The 15,968-nt window shown below is 44.9% G+C and overlaps 1 protein-coding gene across 1 annotated transcript in view; it reads left to right on the forward strand.

The window, feature by feature from the left end:
• The window catches only part of ANKFN1 (ankyrin repeat and fibronectin type III domain containing 1), a 348,145-nt gene that overhangs the window by 260,531 nt on the left and 71,646 nt on the right, over positions 1–15,968 (forward strand). The window contains exons 8-9 of the mRNA XM_066366429.1: positions 8,274–8,371; positions 11,115–11,205. Coding sequence (XP_066222526.1) covers positions 8,274–8,371; positions 11,115–11,205 — 189 coding nt within the window. The remainder of the gene's footprint in view (positions 1–8,273; positions 8,372–11,114; positions 11,206–15,968) is intronic.

A 15,968-nucleotide genomic window follows, 5' to 3' on the forward strand; every position in this document is an offset into this window, starting at 1 on the left:
CATTTAAATCATTGTTTTTCTAGGGAAATTTAATTTGGGGGGGAAAATGTTTTTCTAATTAAGTAGAAGACTGTGTGCTATGCAAACAATAAAGATTCTTGTTTGAGTGTAATGCGTGCCCCTGCTCCTAGGTCTACCAGGGGAATTTAAAAAAAAAAAAAAAATGCAAGCGGCTCCGACCTCGTCTCCTGCCAGAGCCCAGCAGAATTCCCAGACCCGGAGTGTTCACGTCAGTTCCCAATTTGAAAACCCACAAGCGCTGAGCGGGTTCAGGCTTCAGAAAGACACATCTTCCCATCGCTGGAAATGACTGGGTTTGATCCCTCCCTGGGCTTCCCCGCCCATCCCCCCTCCCTCTTGCCTGCTCCTGCTCTGGTTGGCCTGGAAGGTTAGGAACGGCACCATTAGATGCATGGGGGAAGGTTTCATAACGTTCTGGTGCTGGGCTCGGCAGTCTAGCCAAATTCCGTTCATTAGCTAAGGCGCCGGGGTGAGTGTGGCCAGTAAGAATGCTGTTTTGGTTCCATGGAAGTGCTGATAGGGAACAGGAAATACACTTCTGTTTTTTGGGGTTCCGGAGAGACGGTAGGGGCGAGTGAAGGGAGCGTCCGGGATGCCGGGAATCTGCACGCCAGGAATTCATCGCCACCCCCGCCGCTTACTGGGCAGCTCACGCAACATCTGTACTCTTTTGGCTACTTTTTCATATTTTTTCTATTCTGACATTATTCTCTTGTTCCTTACATACTAGCGTCAGACTCCTGCCCACCTTAGACTTGAAACATTCCAAAGTCAAGAATCAGGCATTCGATTTACCCAGCGTGCACTGAGTCACCGACCCTGGGCGAGGTGCTGTGACAGGTGGTTTGAAAACCGGTATTGATTCGACCCGGTTCTTGCCCTCAAAGAGCATATACGGATGACATGGGAGGCAGAAGTCTTAAAAAAATAAATGCAAAACAGTAAAGCAAGTGCAATGTAAGATATATTAAAATTGCCATGGGAATACTGGCAAAGGAGCTTCCCTTGGAAACCCAGCAAATGCTATGGAAAGGGAAGGTCCTTGTACCAGTACTGTTCAAACGAGGAGGAAGAAGGTTTGGGGACAGAGGATAGCATACCGGAAAACAGCAAAAGCAGTGGGCCCCAGGTCCAGGGACCGGTGAGAGGCGAGAGGGTGGGTTTGACTGCACACCCTTCCTGATGTGTGACCGGGATAGAACAACTCTAGGCTTCGAGACAGAAGAGACTTTCAGGAGGACCTGGACAATACCAGGCTTGGTGTCTATTTTTTAATCGGATGAAACTGGACATTGTTGCAGTGTTGTTTTCTTTATGCCTTTGGTCTATATATAATAGTTTTCCCATCTCAAAAACTGGCCTGGAATCTTACAGGTGTTGTCAGCCAATGCAGGGTGTGTTAATCACACAGTCCGCAACTGAGGCTCGATGTCTGCCTGTGCTTTGGGCTATGTTCTCAGCTTATCCACCCTAATACCTGTAGTCAGGAGTTGTCTGCCTTTCTCACTGGTTCTGTGACAGTTTTCCTCACATGAAAGACATTAGGGGACAAGGCCGGATCTTCAGGATTTATGTTTTTAATTTTTCCATTGATGAGAGGAAGAGAAGAAGAGAGAGAAGCATCAAACCATTGTTTCACTTAGTTGTGTGCTTACTGATTGCTTCTCATATGTGCCCCAACCAGGGGTTGAACCCATGACCTCTGGTGCACCAAAGGTCAAAGTTTTATCCACTGAGCCACCCAGCCAGTGGATTCAGCCTTTGGGTTATATAGCTGACTTCAGGAAAATGGTTGTGTTCAGCTCGAACTCTCCTGCCTGAATGATTCTACATGTCTAAAGTATAGATAAAAATGAAATATTTGTTAAAAATAACAAAGTGTCACATTTGAAATATTCATTGTTATTTGACTTAAATATAGTGAATCACAGTTTCAGCCAGAGCCAATTTTTAAGAACCACTAACACTAGGTTTTGTCTGGGACCTTTCTTGCTAATGTTCACCTTCTATGAGCCATCGCAAGATTAAACCCTGCTTCTATTTCCCGGACCTAAGTAGAAACAGTTGCCTGATCTTTATCTTAAAATTATAAGTCTTGTGTAGTTTTAAACTTCATATACATGGCTCCAGCCCTTCAGGGATTTAAAGCAGGCTTATATGTGATTTTCTCATGGTTTTAATATCGGGTCTTTAAAATACCTACATGTAACATTTCAGAGAAACCATGCTAACTTGCCTTCTTAGAATTCCCAGTTGGCTCTCAGAGTGACTCGTGCTTACTCTGTTTGCCTGTCTCACCCCTTAAATTACCAGAAGCTCCTGTTTACATGTCAGAAGAGCCCACCAACCCAGGGAAGTTCCCAGAGGAACATGGCTCTTGGTTGCCCCAGAATAGGTTAGCCATTCCAACATGGAGAACCTTGTTTCCTTCCATGTGAATCTTCTCTTTTCCTAGTCTCTTCCCCCTTTGAAACCCACATATGTTGAGACAGCGTTTTTCAACCGTGGGTCTGCAGACCGGTGTCAGACTGCCAGAAATTTTGTGCTGGTTCTCAAGAGTTAACCATGCTGATGTTGTATGAAAATTCTAGACCCAGTGATCTTAGTCAAATTCACTTCTCAGCCCGTATCACCGATGAAAATACTACTGAGGTTGTCTTAGATAGCTTTGAAACTTGTAGGCTTGTTTGAACAACCTTCTGCACTGTGCAGAGCATTTACATACAAATCATGTTCAATAGACAAAAAACATACGGAAAAATGTATATAGTATTCGATGCATTGTACATGTGGAATTCAGAAATCAAGCACCAGCTTGTACCATGTTGCGCTGTTCCGCACGTAAGATAAAACTTTATTCGTTAAGTGTTTCCATTTCCAGCCAGCTAGGTCACTGGTCTGCAAGTGTAAAAGGGTTGAAAACCACTGTTGTGAGATCTAATTTGACTTAAATTCTTAGGACCCCCACCTCCTATGTTTTTGTTTTGTTTTTCAAGAAGCCAGACCCTCTTTTCCTCCTGAAACATGCTTTAAAAAACATATTTCAATAGAACATGAACACCTGACCAGGCGGTGGCGCAGTGGATAGAGCGTCGGACTGGGATGCGGAGGACCCAGGTTCGAGACCCCGAGGTCGCCAGCTTGAGCGCGGGCTCATCAAGTTTGAGCAAGGCTCACCATCTTGAGCCCAAGGTCACTGGCTTGAGCAAGGGGTCACTCAGTCTGCTGTAGCCCCCTGGTCAAGGCACGTATGAGAAAGCAATCAGTGAACAACTAAGGTGCCGCAACGAAGAATTGATACTTCTCATTTCTCTTCCTTCCTGTCTGTCTGTCCCTCTCTCTGACTCTCTCTATCTCTGTCACACACACACACACACACACAATAGAACATGAACAATTTTTATTCAAAAATAAATTGTATTTTTTCAGAAGGTGTAAAGAGTACATCTTTAAACAACTTTTCATTAATTACTTGCCAGTTAATCTGGTTTTGTTCCCCCTGATCCAGTGGTGGGATTCAAATACTGTAACGAACAGTTCTCTTCCCTAACAACCATTTTAAGTATAAATACATATATATACTGAAAGGTAGTTTATTATTTCATATGTTTAATACTTAAGAACAATAAAAGAGGTAGACAAAACTAGATTGTTATAAGAGTTTTAAAATATTAATAAAAAATATTAAATAATACCTGACAAAAACAATAAAAGTGTTATTTAAGATATTTCCGTATTGCTTCTTTTTTTCTTTTTTTTTTTGTATTTTTCTGAAGTTGGAAGCGGGGAGGCAGTCAGACAGACTCCCGCATGTGCCCGACCGGGATCCACCTGGCACGCCCACCAGGGGGCGATGCTTTGCCCATCTGGGGTGTAGCTCTGCCGCAACCAGAGCCATTCTAGCGCCTGAGGCAGAGGCCACAGAGCCATCCTCAGCGCCCGGGCCAACTTTGCTCCAATGGAGCCTTGGCTGCCAGGAGGGGAAGAGAGAGAGAGGAAGGAGAGGGGGAGGGGTGGAGAAGCAGATGGGCGCTTCTCCTGTGTGCCCTGGCCGGGAATCGAACCCGGGACTCCTGCACGCCAGGCCGACGCTCTACCACTGAGCCAACCTGCCAGGCCCCGTATTGCTTCTTGATTGGCGTCCTCACTTGCAATCTTTTTCACCTATGGATGGAATGAACATGACTACTGGTGCTTAGAATACACTGTTGCACAGATAAATGTTAAAAAAGAGTAAGCAATGTAAATTTGTGGTTTCCACATTGGGCAGCTGCCCAGGTGCTCACCTTAGAGAGAACCTTGATTACAAGACCATTTTAACAACGAGTTTGCCATACTCCACAAAATATTAGGTATCGGTTCTGCTGAAGTGGAGCGACCCAGCTGAATCCCACCACCGCCCTGCTCCCTAACTCTTCCTCTGAAACGTCACCCTGGTGCCCCAGCCTGGAATCACAGGCCTGTAATTCTCAGCCTTGAACCTGGAGCTTCCTGATGTCAGCAGGTCACACATGTCTCAATGGCAATCCAGGTTATTACTGTTTCCAGAATTTTCTTTCCTCTTTCTAGATGTCTTTACACATTTGCTACTGATATTCATTCTGTTTTGTTTGTGGTAACTTCCTCAATGATTCCCTTTTTTCTTTAATAAAAATGATACACAAGATTATTCTCTAATTATACAAACCCTCTCTAATTTGACTTTCAGAGACGACTTCTTCGAGAACTAGTAGTTCATAATAAGCAGAATAAAATATTTTGAAAAAGAATTTTACACACATACATATATAAGATATATTTGTAAACATATGTATATATCTTTTAGAATACACATTTACAAAGAGGTAGAGACTTGATTTGAGAGTTGATGTATCATGACTGTGATCATTGATTCTAATTGGATTTTATAATATGCTGGAGATGTTCAAAGGGCAACAGACTAAAGAAGGAGAAAATGCACATGGAAGAAAATATTTTTATGTTGGGAAAAAAACGTCAATTCTGTGTGTGTGTGTGTGTGTGTGTGTGTGTGTGTGTGTGTGTGTGAAATTTCAGCAAGCACCTTCTATGCACCATGCACACAGCTCCTATTCTGAAGTTTCTCACGATCTATTATTAAGACAGACACATGCAAGAAAGCATAATATGTGTTTAATAAATGTTGTTTTATATGAATGAAGAGCTTTAGGAGCGCAAAAACAGGTGTGTTTACTCCTGAGGAATTTTGAGTTGCCTTTGCTCGGTCTTAAAGGATTAGCAGGGTTTCATCAAGCAAAGGTTGGAAGGCAAGCAAAAGACAGAGACAGAAAAGAACTCACAATGATCAGGTAACAGGGACTTGCCTAACAAGGACTTGGTTTTGGGAAATGGAGGGAGGTGAGGAGATCAGGGTAGGGTTGGGACCAAATTATGAAGGTGTCAATTCATTTTATTCTGAAAGCACTATGAAAGACTTTAAGTGGAGGAATAAAATAAATAGGGCTGTATTTTTTTTTTTTGTATTTTTCTGAAGTTAGAAACGGGGAGGCAGTCAGACAGACTCCCACATGCACCCAACCGGGATCCACCCGGCATGCCCACCAGGGGGCAATGCTCTGCCCATTTGGGGTGTTGCTCTGTTGCTCTGTTGCAACCAGAGCCATTCTAGCACCTGAGGCAGAGGCTATAGAGCCATCCCCAGCGCCTGGGCCAACTTTGCTCCAATGGAGCCTTGGCTGCAGGAGGGGAAGAGAGAGACAGAGAGGAAGGAGAGGGGGAGGGGTGGAGAAGCAGATGGGCGCTTCTCCTGTGTGCCCTGGCCGGGAATCGAACCCGGGACTCCTGCACGCCAGGCCAATGCTCTACCACTGAGCCAACCAGCCAGGGCCAATAGGGCTGTATTTTTAAAACTGTAATTCAGGCTATTGTTAAGAGGATTAGGATGAGAAGGAGAACAGAAACATGAAGCCGGAGAGCTGATCAGCTGATCTATCAGGCCTATGAAATTCACCTGCAGAGCCAATGCTCGTGTTGTAGAGCACTTTCTGTCACCTGCAGAGCCAATGCTCGTGCCGTAGAGCACTTTCCGTCACCTGCAGAGCCAGTGCTCGTGTTGTAGACTACTTTCCATGTGAGGGGAGAGGGGAGCTTATGGGAAGCATTTTGAAAGTAGAACCTACCGGGTTGAGTAATCAACTCATTGTGAGGAACTGGGGGGAAAGAGGAGACAAGCATGCTACGAGATTCAGGGTCGGGGGAGTGGATATGTGTCCATGTCAGGAACTACAACTGAGAAGACTAGCAGAGTAACATCCTTTGGCCAGGACCAGCCCTTAGGGAATGCCCGGGTGAAGTGGAGATTGATGGGAGGCGGTTAAAGCTCCAGAAAGAAGCTATACCTAGAACTACAGCTTCAACCGTCATAGTTGGAGCCATAAAAGTGGGTAAGGTCACTCCCTGTGGCAAGCATGAGTTAAAAAAAAAAAAAAAAAAAAAAAAAAAAAAAAAAAGCCAAACCCCCAAGAAACATCCCATCAAAGGAAGAAGAAAGAGGGGAACGAGGGAAAGCCTGGAAGGGGGTGGTCAGGAGGTAGGAGAAGCAGAAGGGACGGTGCAAGTAAAACCGAGGGGCAAGAAGGTTGCGAAAAACTAGGGCAGGCCAATGGGCCGGGACTTCCCGAGACGAGGCTTTGCGACACTGGAACGGAGCAATTCCGAGAGACTGAAGAGAGGCCAGTCCCCAGGAGAATAATGAGGAGAGGCGGAGGATGGAGGGGCAGCTCTGAAGCAGAAGCGTTCTGTGACTCCAGGGCAGCCGAATTTAGGGGCGGCCTGGCTCAGTTTTGAAGTCATAGAAAATAGAATTTAACCCTTCAGCTCTGTAGCTTGTCATCGCGAGGGTGAGAAACGTACAGGCCTAGTCTTCCGTGTGACTTAAGCTTCCGCCTCGTGCAGGATTGCCTGAATTCCTGCCACAGGTAAACTCTCACTTAAAATGCTTTTTACCAATGATGCAAAATTGATCTTTCCTGATCGTGGTGGTGGTGGGGTTTTTTCCAGCCAGTGAAAACTGTTATGCAAGAACGCAGTCTCACAGTTGAATGGGGTGTTGTTAGAATTGGGGTGTTCAATTTAACTTTGAATGAATGCCCACTTTCGGGGTGTCGGGGGGCTGGGGGAGCGGTGAAGAGGTCGGTCACAAATCCCGAACTCTTGGGCAGAAGACAAGTCAACAAAAAAAGCCTGGGAGGTGACGTCAGGAAGCCGGAGAGCCAGGGAGTGACGTCTGAGACACTAAAGGAAGAGAACGATTCCAGAAGCAGGAGCTGTCAGATTTTGTGCAAAGAAATGAAAGAAGCCTTCTTTATTTGGAATGAGAATGTCAACTGGACCTTGCAATAGCATTTTCAGTTGAAGAGTGAAATACGTGTCACTTGGGGAGTGCATAGAATGTAATGTTCTAACAAACCCTTCACTTCGCATGCGTAATAATTAATCTGCTATATACAATAAATTTTATATGTAATAATGTGCCTGAGCATGTGTGTGTCTACACACATACACACACATCCAAACATTTAAGGGATATTAATCACTGTTGAATAATTACATGTTTTGCTCTCATTTTAAAAAATAATTGTAGCCCTGGCCGGTTGGCTCAGTGGTAGAGCGTCGGCCTGGCGTGCAGAAGTCCCGGGTTCGATTCCCGGCCAGGGCACACAGGAGAGGCGCCCATCTGCTTCTCCACCCCTTCCCCTCTCCTTCCTCTCTGTCTCTCTCTTCCCCTTCCACAGCCAAGGCTCCATTGGAGCAAAGATGGCCTGGGCGCTGGGGATGGCTCCTTGGCCTCTGCCCCAGGCGCTGGAGTGGCTCTGGTCGCAGCAGAGCGACGCCCCGGAGGGGCAGAGCATCTCCCCCTGGTGGGCAGAGCGTCACCCCTGGTGGGTGTGCCGGGTGGATCCTGGTCGGGTGCATGCGGGAGTCTGTCTGACTGTCTATCCCCGTTTCCAGCTTCAGAAAAATACAAAAATAATAATAATAATAATAATAATAATAATTGTGAACTTGGACACTAACTTATGTCAAGGAGAATGTTAGATGTGTCGGTATAGGAAAAAGAGGGTAAACTCACTATTTTGGAGAGAGTATACTAGAGTGTCTATGACGCTTTTTGATGACAATTTCATTCATGCTCTCTCTCTCTCTCTCTCTCTCTCTCTCTCTCTCTCTCTCTCCCTCCCTCCCTCCCTCCTTCTTTCCCCTCTCTTATCCAGTGGAATGGAGCATGTCTAAAGACTTTTGTCCTTTGGCTGGAGAAATCATCATGGAAAACCTGCAGACCTTGAGATGCACGATTACAGGGCTTACCACGGTACATGCCAGATCCTTAGACCTCCCATTCCCCCGCCCCTGATATCTGTGCTGGGATTTGGGTAGCAAATGCCTAGTCTGGGAGCCACTGCCAACCACCCAGTCCTCCGGCGGCAACTGCTACTCGCTAAGTGTGCTATGTCTGGTATCCGTGGTCCGAAGCCCATGGAGGAGTGAGCAGACAGTATGAACCACTTTGTAAGCTGCCATGTTCTACGGAGATCAGAAGAAGACTGGCCTCCCGGAAGCCCCGAAAGCTGCTGCTTTCTGGATCCCAGTCTAATCGGCCGGGGGGATCAAAGGCTCTGAGAGATCCAATTCTGACTCCCTGTCTGCTGGTAAAAATAACAGCCTCATCTAACCCTCAGCCCCACAGCCTGGCTGAGATCAGTCATCAATTGGAGTCACACAATTTCCTGAGAGAAATCCTTTTCCCTTGATTAAAAAAGAAAAAAAAAAATCTGTCTAAATCTGCTTTCACAGAAAAGAAACTATATATGGTGGTGCTCTATTTCTCAGTAACCTGAACCAGTTTAAACTGTGAGTGAAAAGCGGGAACACACTGTGCTTGTTTGTTTAACCAATCTAAACAGTAATTATTTATAGAACTATAAACCATGTAAGCACACGAAATGCAAAATATAAAAACACCTAGCCTATCAGTTTAGACTGGAACAAACCCTAGATTTCCTCAGACAATTAAAATACAGCAAAAATTGAATCATCTAAGTCATTTTCTTTGAAAAGAAAAAAAAAAAAAACATGTTTAAGTAAACTTAAATCCAATCTGTACCTTTTTTTATTTTGGGGGCCCAATTCAAATAATGAATAGCTTAGGACCTTCCCGTGTGAGAGGTAAAGGGAGAATTTCGTTGTTATTATTATTATTGTTTTCCTAAAAGGTCAGTCGATTAAAATAGTTATGTATAAAGTATAATCCTGAAACCCAGCATTAAAAATCTGCATTAGATGGCATCCCTCCAAGTTTGCAGCAGCTTATTTCTAATAGAATTCTTGGCGGTTGGGTCGCCACCACAGAAACTTGACTTTTAGTTCTAATCACACGTCTACACCAGACTCCGAAACTGTGGATTACCAGAACAAACAAAGCCCGGAGTGGGTGGGCCCCGGCGATGCTATCTGCCGAACACCGACTCCCACCCTGAAGCTCTCCTGTCGGGAGAGGGCCCTCGGAGAGCCCTCGGGAATGCCCACTGCTTGAGGAGAAAAAGCGATATGGTGATAAAAATGGAAAACTCTCCATAGAGAGTTTCTCTAATATTTGAACTAATTTTTATAGGAATTAAGTTTTTCCACTTGGCCGTCCAGGGAGAACGACGCAGACAGTATCCTAATCACATAAAAGCCTAGAAGTAGATTTACACTCTGCAGAATCCCCATAACATGGACGTACGGAGAAACCCATTTTTTAATAAAAATCCATTTTTAATGTTAAAATAATTTAACTTAATAATATGGTAAGGCCAATATTATTAAACCCCTAGCAAAGGCTCTCTGCAAAGATTACCTTTTTTTTTTTTTTTTTTTTAACTTCAGACACCATTTTCCAATTTTTGCAAGCAATGTTTCATCCATGGCTGGCTTCCAAAACGCCCGTGTGGGTTCACCAGGACAAAGGGAAAAGTCCACAAAGCAAAAACATAAAACTATTCAAAACACTTGAAAACATTATAAAAGCAGACAAAAGTCACTCCTTGATGCATAATGCCATAAGACATTAGAGGGTATAAGCCATCTTTATTGCAGCATTATTTATTGGGACCAAAGTGTCAGAACAGTGTAAGTGGGCACCAGGGAAGGTTAAATGCACGACTATATCTGCCCCGCTGTGGAGTACTACACAGCCCCGAACGAATGAAGCAGACTTCTCATTACTAATCTGAAAAGACATTCATGATAACGTGGTAATTTTATTAAGCAAGTTCATCAGCTAAAAACCGGGATGGTGCTTGTCTCTAGAGAAAAGATAAGGAAAAAGAGGGGAGGATAAGTAATTGTTCTTTTTGGGGGAAACCTTATAGAACTGTGACTTTTTTATCTTCTTTTTCTAAGTGAGAGGAGGAGAGATAGACTCCCACATGTCCCCTGACTGAGATCTACCTGGCAACCCCCATCTGGGGCCGATGCTCTGCCCATCTGGGGCCATGCTTGTAACTGAGCTATTTTCAGCACCTGAGGCAGAGGCTCCACAGAGCCATTCTCAGTGCCCAGGGCTGATGTGCTCGAACCAATGGAGCGATGGCCATGGGAAAGAAAGAGAAAGAGAGAGGGGGTTGTAGGAGGGGTGGAGAAACAGGTGGTCACTTCTCCTGTGTGACTGACTGGAAATCAAACCTGGGACATCCACACACTGAGCTGTGCTCTACCACTGAGCCAACTGCCTAGGGCACCACTTTTTAAAAATGGTATATATATATATATATGTGTGTGTGTGTGTGTGTGTGTGTGTGTGTTTTAGAAAGGCCAGAAAAAAATAATGATGATATTCTATATTGGGGGGGGGGGGGAAGAAAGCACAAAGAAATCAAAAGAGCATCCCCAACATATTTATTATTATATGCAAACATAATAGTCATGAAAGCTAGGAAGCTAAAGTATGGGGCGTGGGGTAGTTCGTGCCTAAGGGATAAATGAGTTCATCAGACACAGGAATCTGCTTCTGGGGTAAGAGTGACTCACTGGAATTCCTGACGCATTCTTCTCTCTATTTTGATACTTCGCAGGGCCAGCAGTATTTTGTTCGAGTCTCGGCTTATAACATGAAAGGATGGGGACCTGCTCAGACCACGACGCCAGCCTGTGCCTCTCCTTCTAGTAAGTGGTGGCTGTGAGCTCCCTCAAGGCTGGGAACAAGCCCCAGCTCCATCCGCGGGACGCGCCTGCCATCTGTGTCCTCTCCCCACTGGTCAAGACGAGCGCAGGGCAGCATCTGGGCCACATAATGAACGACCCCTCTGCAGATGTTCCCCGGGGAGCAACTCAGTGGAATGGAAGGAGAGAGAATTTGTAACCAGCGAAACCAAATTTGATAGCCATTATACTTTTTATTAGCTGTACGGCCTTCAACACTTGCTTAAACTCCCTGAGTGTCGAGTCAGCAGCTGTAGATTGGGTCTGCTCACATCCTTACGCAGGGCTTTCGTGGGGCTGGCCCAGGGACGTACCGTCCGTTTTAGCTCTCACCACCCCTTCCTCAACAGGAGTCTACACGTCTTACATGCTGTCAAAGGAAAAGCTTTCTTCCTAGCAGGCACTCTGCCATACTCTGCCACAAATAGAACCTATTACATGTATACTGGTGGCAGAAAAGCCTCTTCTAATTATTTGAAGACTAATAATTGATGCCCTAATATATTTGGTAACCCTCTATTAACCGGAAAATTTAATTAAGCAGAAAAAAAATCCCCAAACATACCATATGATAGATTTTCCCTGCATCAAGGAGTCTACTGCTCTAAATTGTATTGTAATTTCTTTTTAGATCATCATTAATGTGATAGTTAAAAATGATATAATATGCTTCTTGTGAGCATATTATAAGGATGCTACATCCTTTTTGCCCACCTGGGGCCATGCTTGCAACTGAGCTATTTTTAGCACCTGAGGCAGAGGCTCCACAGAGCCATCCCTAGTGCCTGGGGCCAATGTACTAGAGCCAATGGAGCCATGGCTGTGGGAAAGAAAGAGAGAAAGAGAGAGAGAAGGGGGAGAGGGATAGGTGGAGAAGCAGATAGTTCTCCTGTGTACCTTCAACACAGGTCACTTCTCCTGTGTGCCATCTATATCCACTACTCTAAGAACATTCATTTTTCTTCTATTCCATAATTATACATATAGGAATCTAACCTAAGAAAACAGATACAGACAAACAAATATGGACACAGATGTGCAGTGCAGCAATATATTGATATAGTGTAATATCATGGGCAGTGGAGAGAAAAAATATTCAAAATTAACTCAGTGGTTAAATAAAGTACAGGAGAGTCTCTATACCATCGAACAAAATGTAACCACTCAGAAATGGTGTTTTAAAAAATCATTCAGTATATCGAAGAAATTCTTGCAGTATAAACTTCATGTTTAAAAAAATGCAAATGTTTCTATATAACATTGAAACTGCGAGTTTGACTATAATTAGATAGGCATGTCTGCGTAGAACTATCCAAGTTTAATAGTGGATAGTTAGGGTATGAGTTTCCTTTTCTATGTTTGTGTATTTTCCCGGCTTTATAACAACCCTTTACCCAGGACCAGTGAAGAATCGGTGGTATGTTATGGGCATTCACATTCAGTGGCTCACTTAACCCTCCCAACTGTCAGTCATCACTGCTCCCGTCTCCTGGACAAACAGCATCACCATCAACAGCATCACCGGGAACATCAGAGCTAACATTCATAAGACGCATGTGCTGTGCGTTCACCTAAGAACTTTTCAGAGTAACAAAATGAATCTTCCTAACAAACCTATTGAGGTGGATTTTCTTCTTAGACCCACTTTACTGATGAGATAACTATGAACATAGAGGCACATACCTACCTACATAGAGCACCAAGCTAGCAAGCACTGAAGTCAAGTCCAAACCATCCTCCTCTTCCTCCTCTAATAATAAGGAAATTTGGGATTCAGAAAGAATGCTGCCCTGCCCGAGGTAATAACGCAGGCATGAGGCTAATCCAGGATTCAAGCCCAGACTGCTCAAGACCTGCTATCGAGAGCTGGGGTAACAAGCGCCCCTCTCTCCAGCAGACAAGCAGGCTGAGAGCCAGTCAGCCATGCCTGACTCCCACCGCTGGCAGATTCAGACAGCTCACCCGGGTCCTGCAGAGCCTTGGACCACTGACACCAAAGATTTCTCAGGCTCCTGCCTCTCCTCGCATTTAGGGTTTCGTTATCCTAGTCTTACTAGGATACCTTTCTCACTGGAGACCTGTCAGAAATATTCTCAAAACTTGAGAATATTGCAACATTAAGATACTAAGAGAACCAATCTCTGTCCAGGAAGAAAATAAAAGTGGTGGAGGGTATATTATTGGAGATAAAGGGTTAGAAGAGACAGAAAAGAAAAGAAAAAAGAAAAAAAACTCTAGACTCAGCTCCCCTGAAGGTAGTCCAGGGAGGAACCCACTCCAGACGCACACCCCATGCAAGTTCTGACCTGTGTATGGGTGCATTTATAAACACCGGAGGGTCTGGTGCTACAGACAGATTCTACTCAGACACTCGCCTTCACAGCCCATTGGAAGAGCTCCCTCCAAGACGGGAGGAGTCGCTCACTACTTCGTAATTAACATAACAAAATGGCAGGGCTTTCTAAAACAGCCAACGGGCTGGGAGGGTATCTGACCAAGAGCCGAGAGGCAACGTGCCCTTACAGTTGCTGCAGACACCCCATGTCACTTGGAAAGAACACTATAAAAACACCCCGGTTCTGTTTACAAACAGAGGACGACATTGTGATGTAACCTTCAAATATTTACTAGAAGACAATGTATTCTAACATGACAGAATAACTGGAAAGCAGGTAATATGTTCCAGTAAGCTATAAAACATTTTTTTAAATATTTTTACAAAAGGCCTTAATGTGTTTTTATAGACTTATGTTATACGGTATGGTACATAATAAGAGAAAAGGACCCAGACAGGCTCGTCTGAGTTACGATCAAGAAAGCCCCGATATCACCGGCAAATGTAAGCTCTGCATTGTGTCGCAACCGAAGTGTCTCCTCACCAGAACAGTGAACTGTATTATGTGGCAGTCTGCTCTTTTCCTACCACATGAAGCTGATTCCTGTCAGGTTCCTGATTTCTTAATATATTTTCAATTTTCTCCCTCATCCCTAAAGTCTCCTATTTTATGTAGTCGTCAGAACCTTCCAAACATCTATGAGAAAAACTCATTCTTTCCAAAAACCTTGGCATCGTGTCTGGTGCTCACTCGGCCTGCAATTTCTCATTAGCAATTTTCTAACGTATTATAAAGTCATCGGCTTGGGCTCGCCTCTGATGTCACAGGGCTCAGCCGAGGGAGCCGGGTCCCTCTCGTCTCCCCATGCACTGACGGTAGTATCAACGCTCGTTAGCGTGTCCAGGGCCAGGTAGTCGGTCAGCCACCCAGGAGTCTGACTCGGGCAAACAGCATCGCTCGACTTCAGACATAGTTATCCAACAAGGGGAACAAACTCATAACGTCCTTAGGGAATCCATGAGAACAACGTCTATTCCCACGGTGCCCAGCCACCAGGGACACTGCAGATAATCCAAGGGCCACTTAACATTCAGTTATTTCCAAATTCCCCAATGAAAGCCCTTTCCTAGTCTGTCCTGTCTGAGCACCCTTACGCCACTAGTCACAGTGCCTCAACGGTATTTAGTGAGCATCTCTCCTCTGTGCCCACAAGGGTGCTTTTCTTAACAAGTCTTTGAAACCTCAGATAAGCTAAAAAGAAGTTCAAGAACTCACTCACTGGACACAGAAGAAGCCTGAGGCAAAGAGAAGTGGCGTCTCCATTCCTGCCCGCAGGGAACAGTATGCAGGAGGCAGCCGTGCCAGTCCCGTCCCTGGGGTTCACCACAGCTTCCCCACACCACCCAGGGGCCACCGAGCTCTGGCCTTCCTTCCCAATAGAAAACACTGTGGTTGAAGGAAATGAGCAGGACGCGAAGAGTCATACGCTGTGTTAGAGACCTGGCCATGCCACCCGCCAGCTAAGGAGTATGGAGCCCGAACTAACGGGTATGTGTCTTCTGAGGGGTGAAACGGAGACGGGTCCAGGGCTCTCATTCAATCCTCACCAAACTACTGCAAGGTGGACCCTACGCTCTCTTCTCATGTTACGGAGCAGAGACCCTGTCAGTGCAAACAGCTGCGCTTGGAATCGGGAGATTCCACCCGGTTTACCCGCCTCCGGGACCGGCGAGCCTTCCTTCTGACGGGCTGTGCTCCTTGGCCCCGCAGGGACCAGCGTGGAAGACGGGACCTAACTTAAACTGTCATGGCACCTAAACAAGGGAGTTTCCATATTTTAAAATAAATCTGGAGGGAGGGGGGCACAAGGGAATTTGAAAATCATTTAACTAGAACTTAAGCCTCCAATCCATTCGTGAACGAACTGACTTTTCCAGGGGAAGAAAAATGTCCAGCATTTTTAGAAAAAGCATTTGAACCAAGAAGCACCTTAAATTGTTGTGTTTTGAAAGGTTCAGAAAGTAAGACTGAGGGATGAAAATCGAGGGAAGAAGGGATGAAGTATGAAATGACTGACTGACCCACTTTAGAAAAAAACAAAAACAAAAAAAAACACACCAAAAAACGGAGTTGGAGACAGCAGAATTACTGTCTTGACATTAGTCCCGTACGGGTTATTACTCTTGATATCATTATTGCCAAATGGAATGAAAATAGAAGGGGGAGGAAAATCTCAGTGGGTATTGCAATTTAAATTTGCCATGTAAGCTAATACTGTATATTTAGAGACGGAGCAGACAGGGTGGTTGGTGGCTGGGAGCATGCGGGGGTTGCGTGCCAGCTAACCAAAGCAGACATTCATTAGAGCAAAATGTAGATTTCCATTTCTTG

The sequence above is a fragment of the Saccopteryx leptura genome, chromosome 2 (genome assembly GCF_036850995.1).
Source record: "Saccopteryx leptura isolate mSacLep1 chromosome 2, mSacLep1_pri_phased_curated, whole genome shotgun sequence".
Classification (NCBI taxonomy): domain Eukaryota; kingdom Metazoa; phylum Chordata; class Mammalia; order Chiroptera; family Emballonuridae; genus Saccopteryx; species Saccopteryx leptura.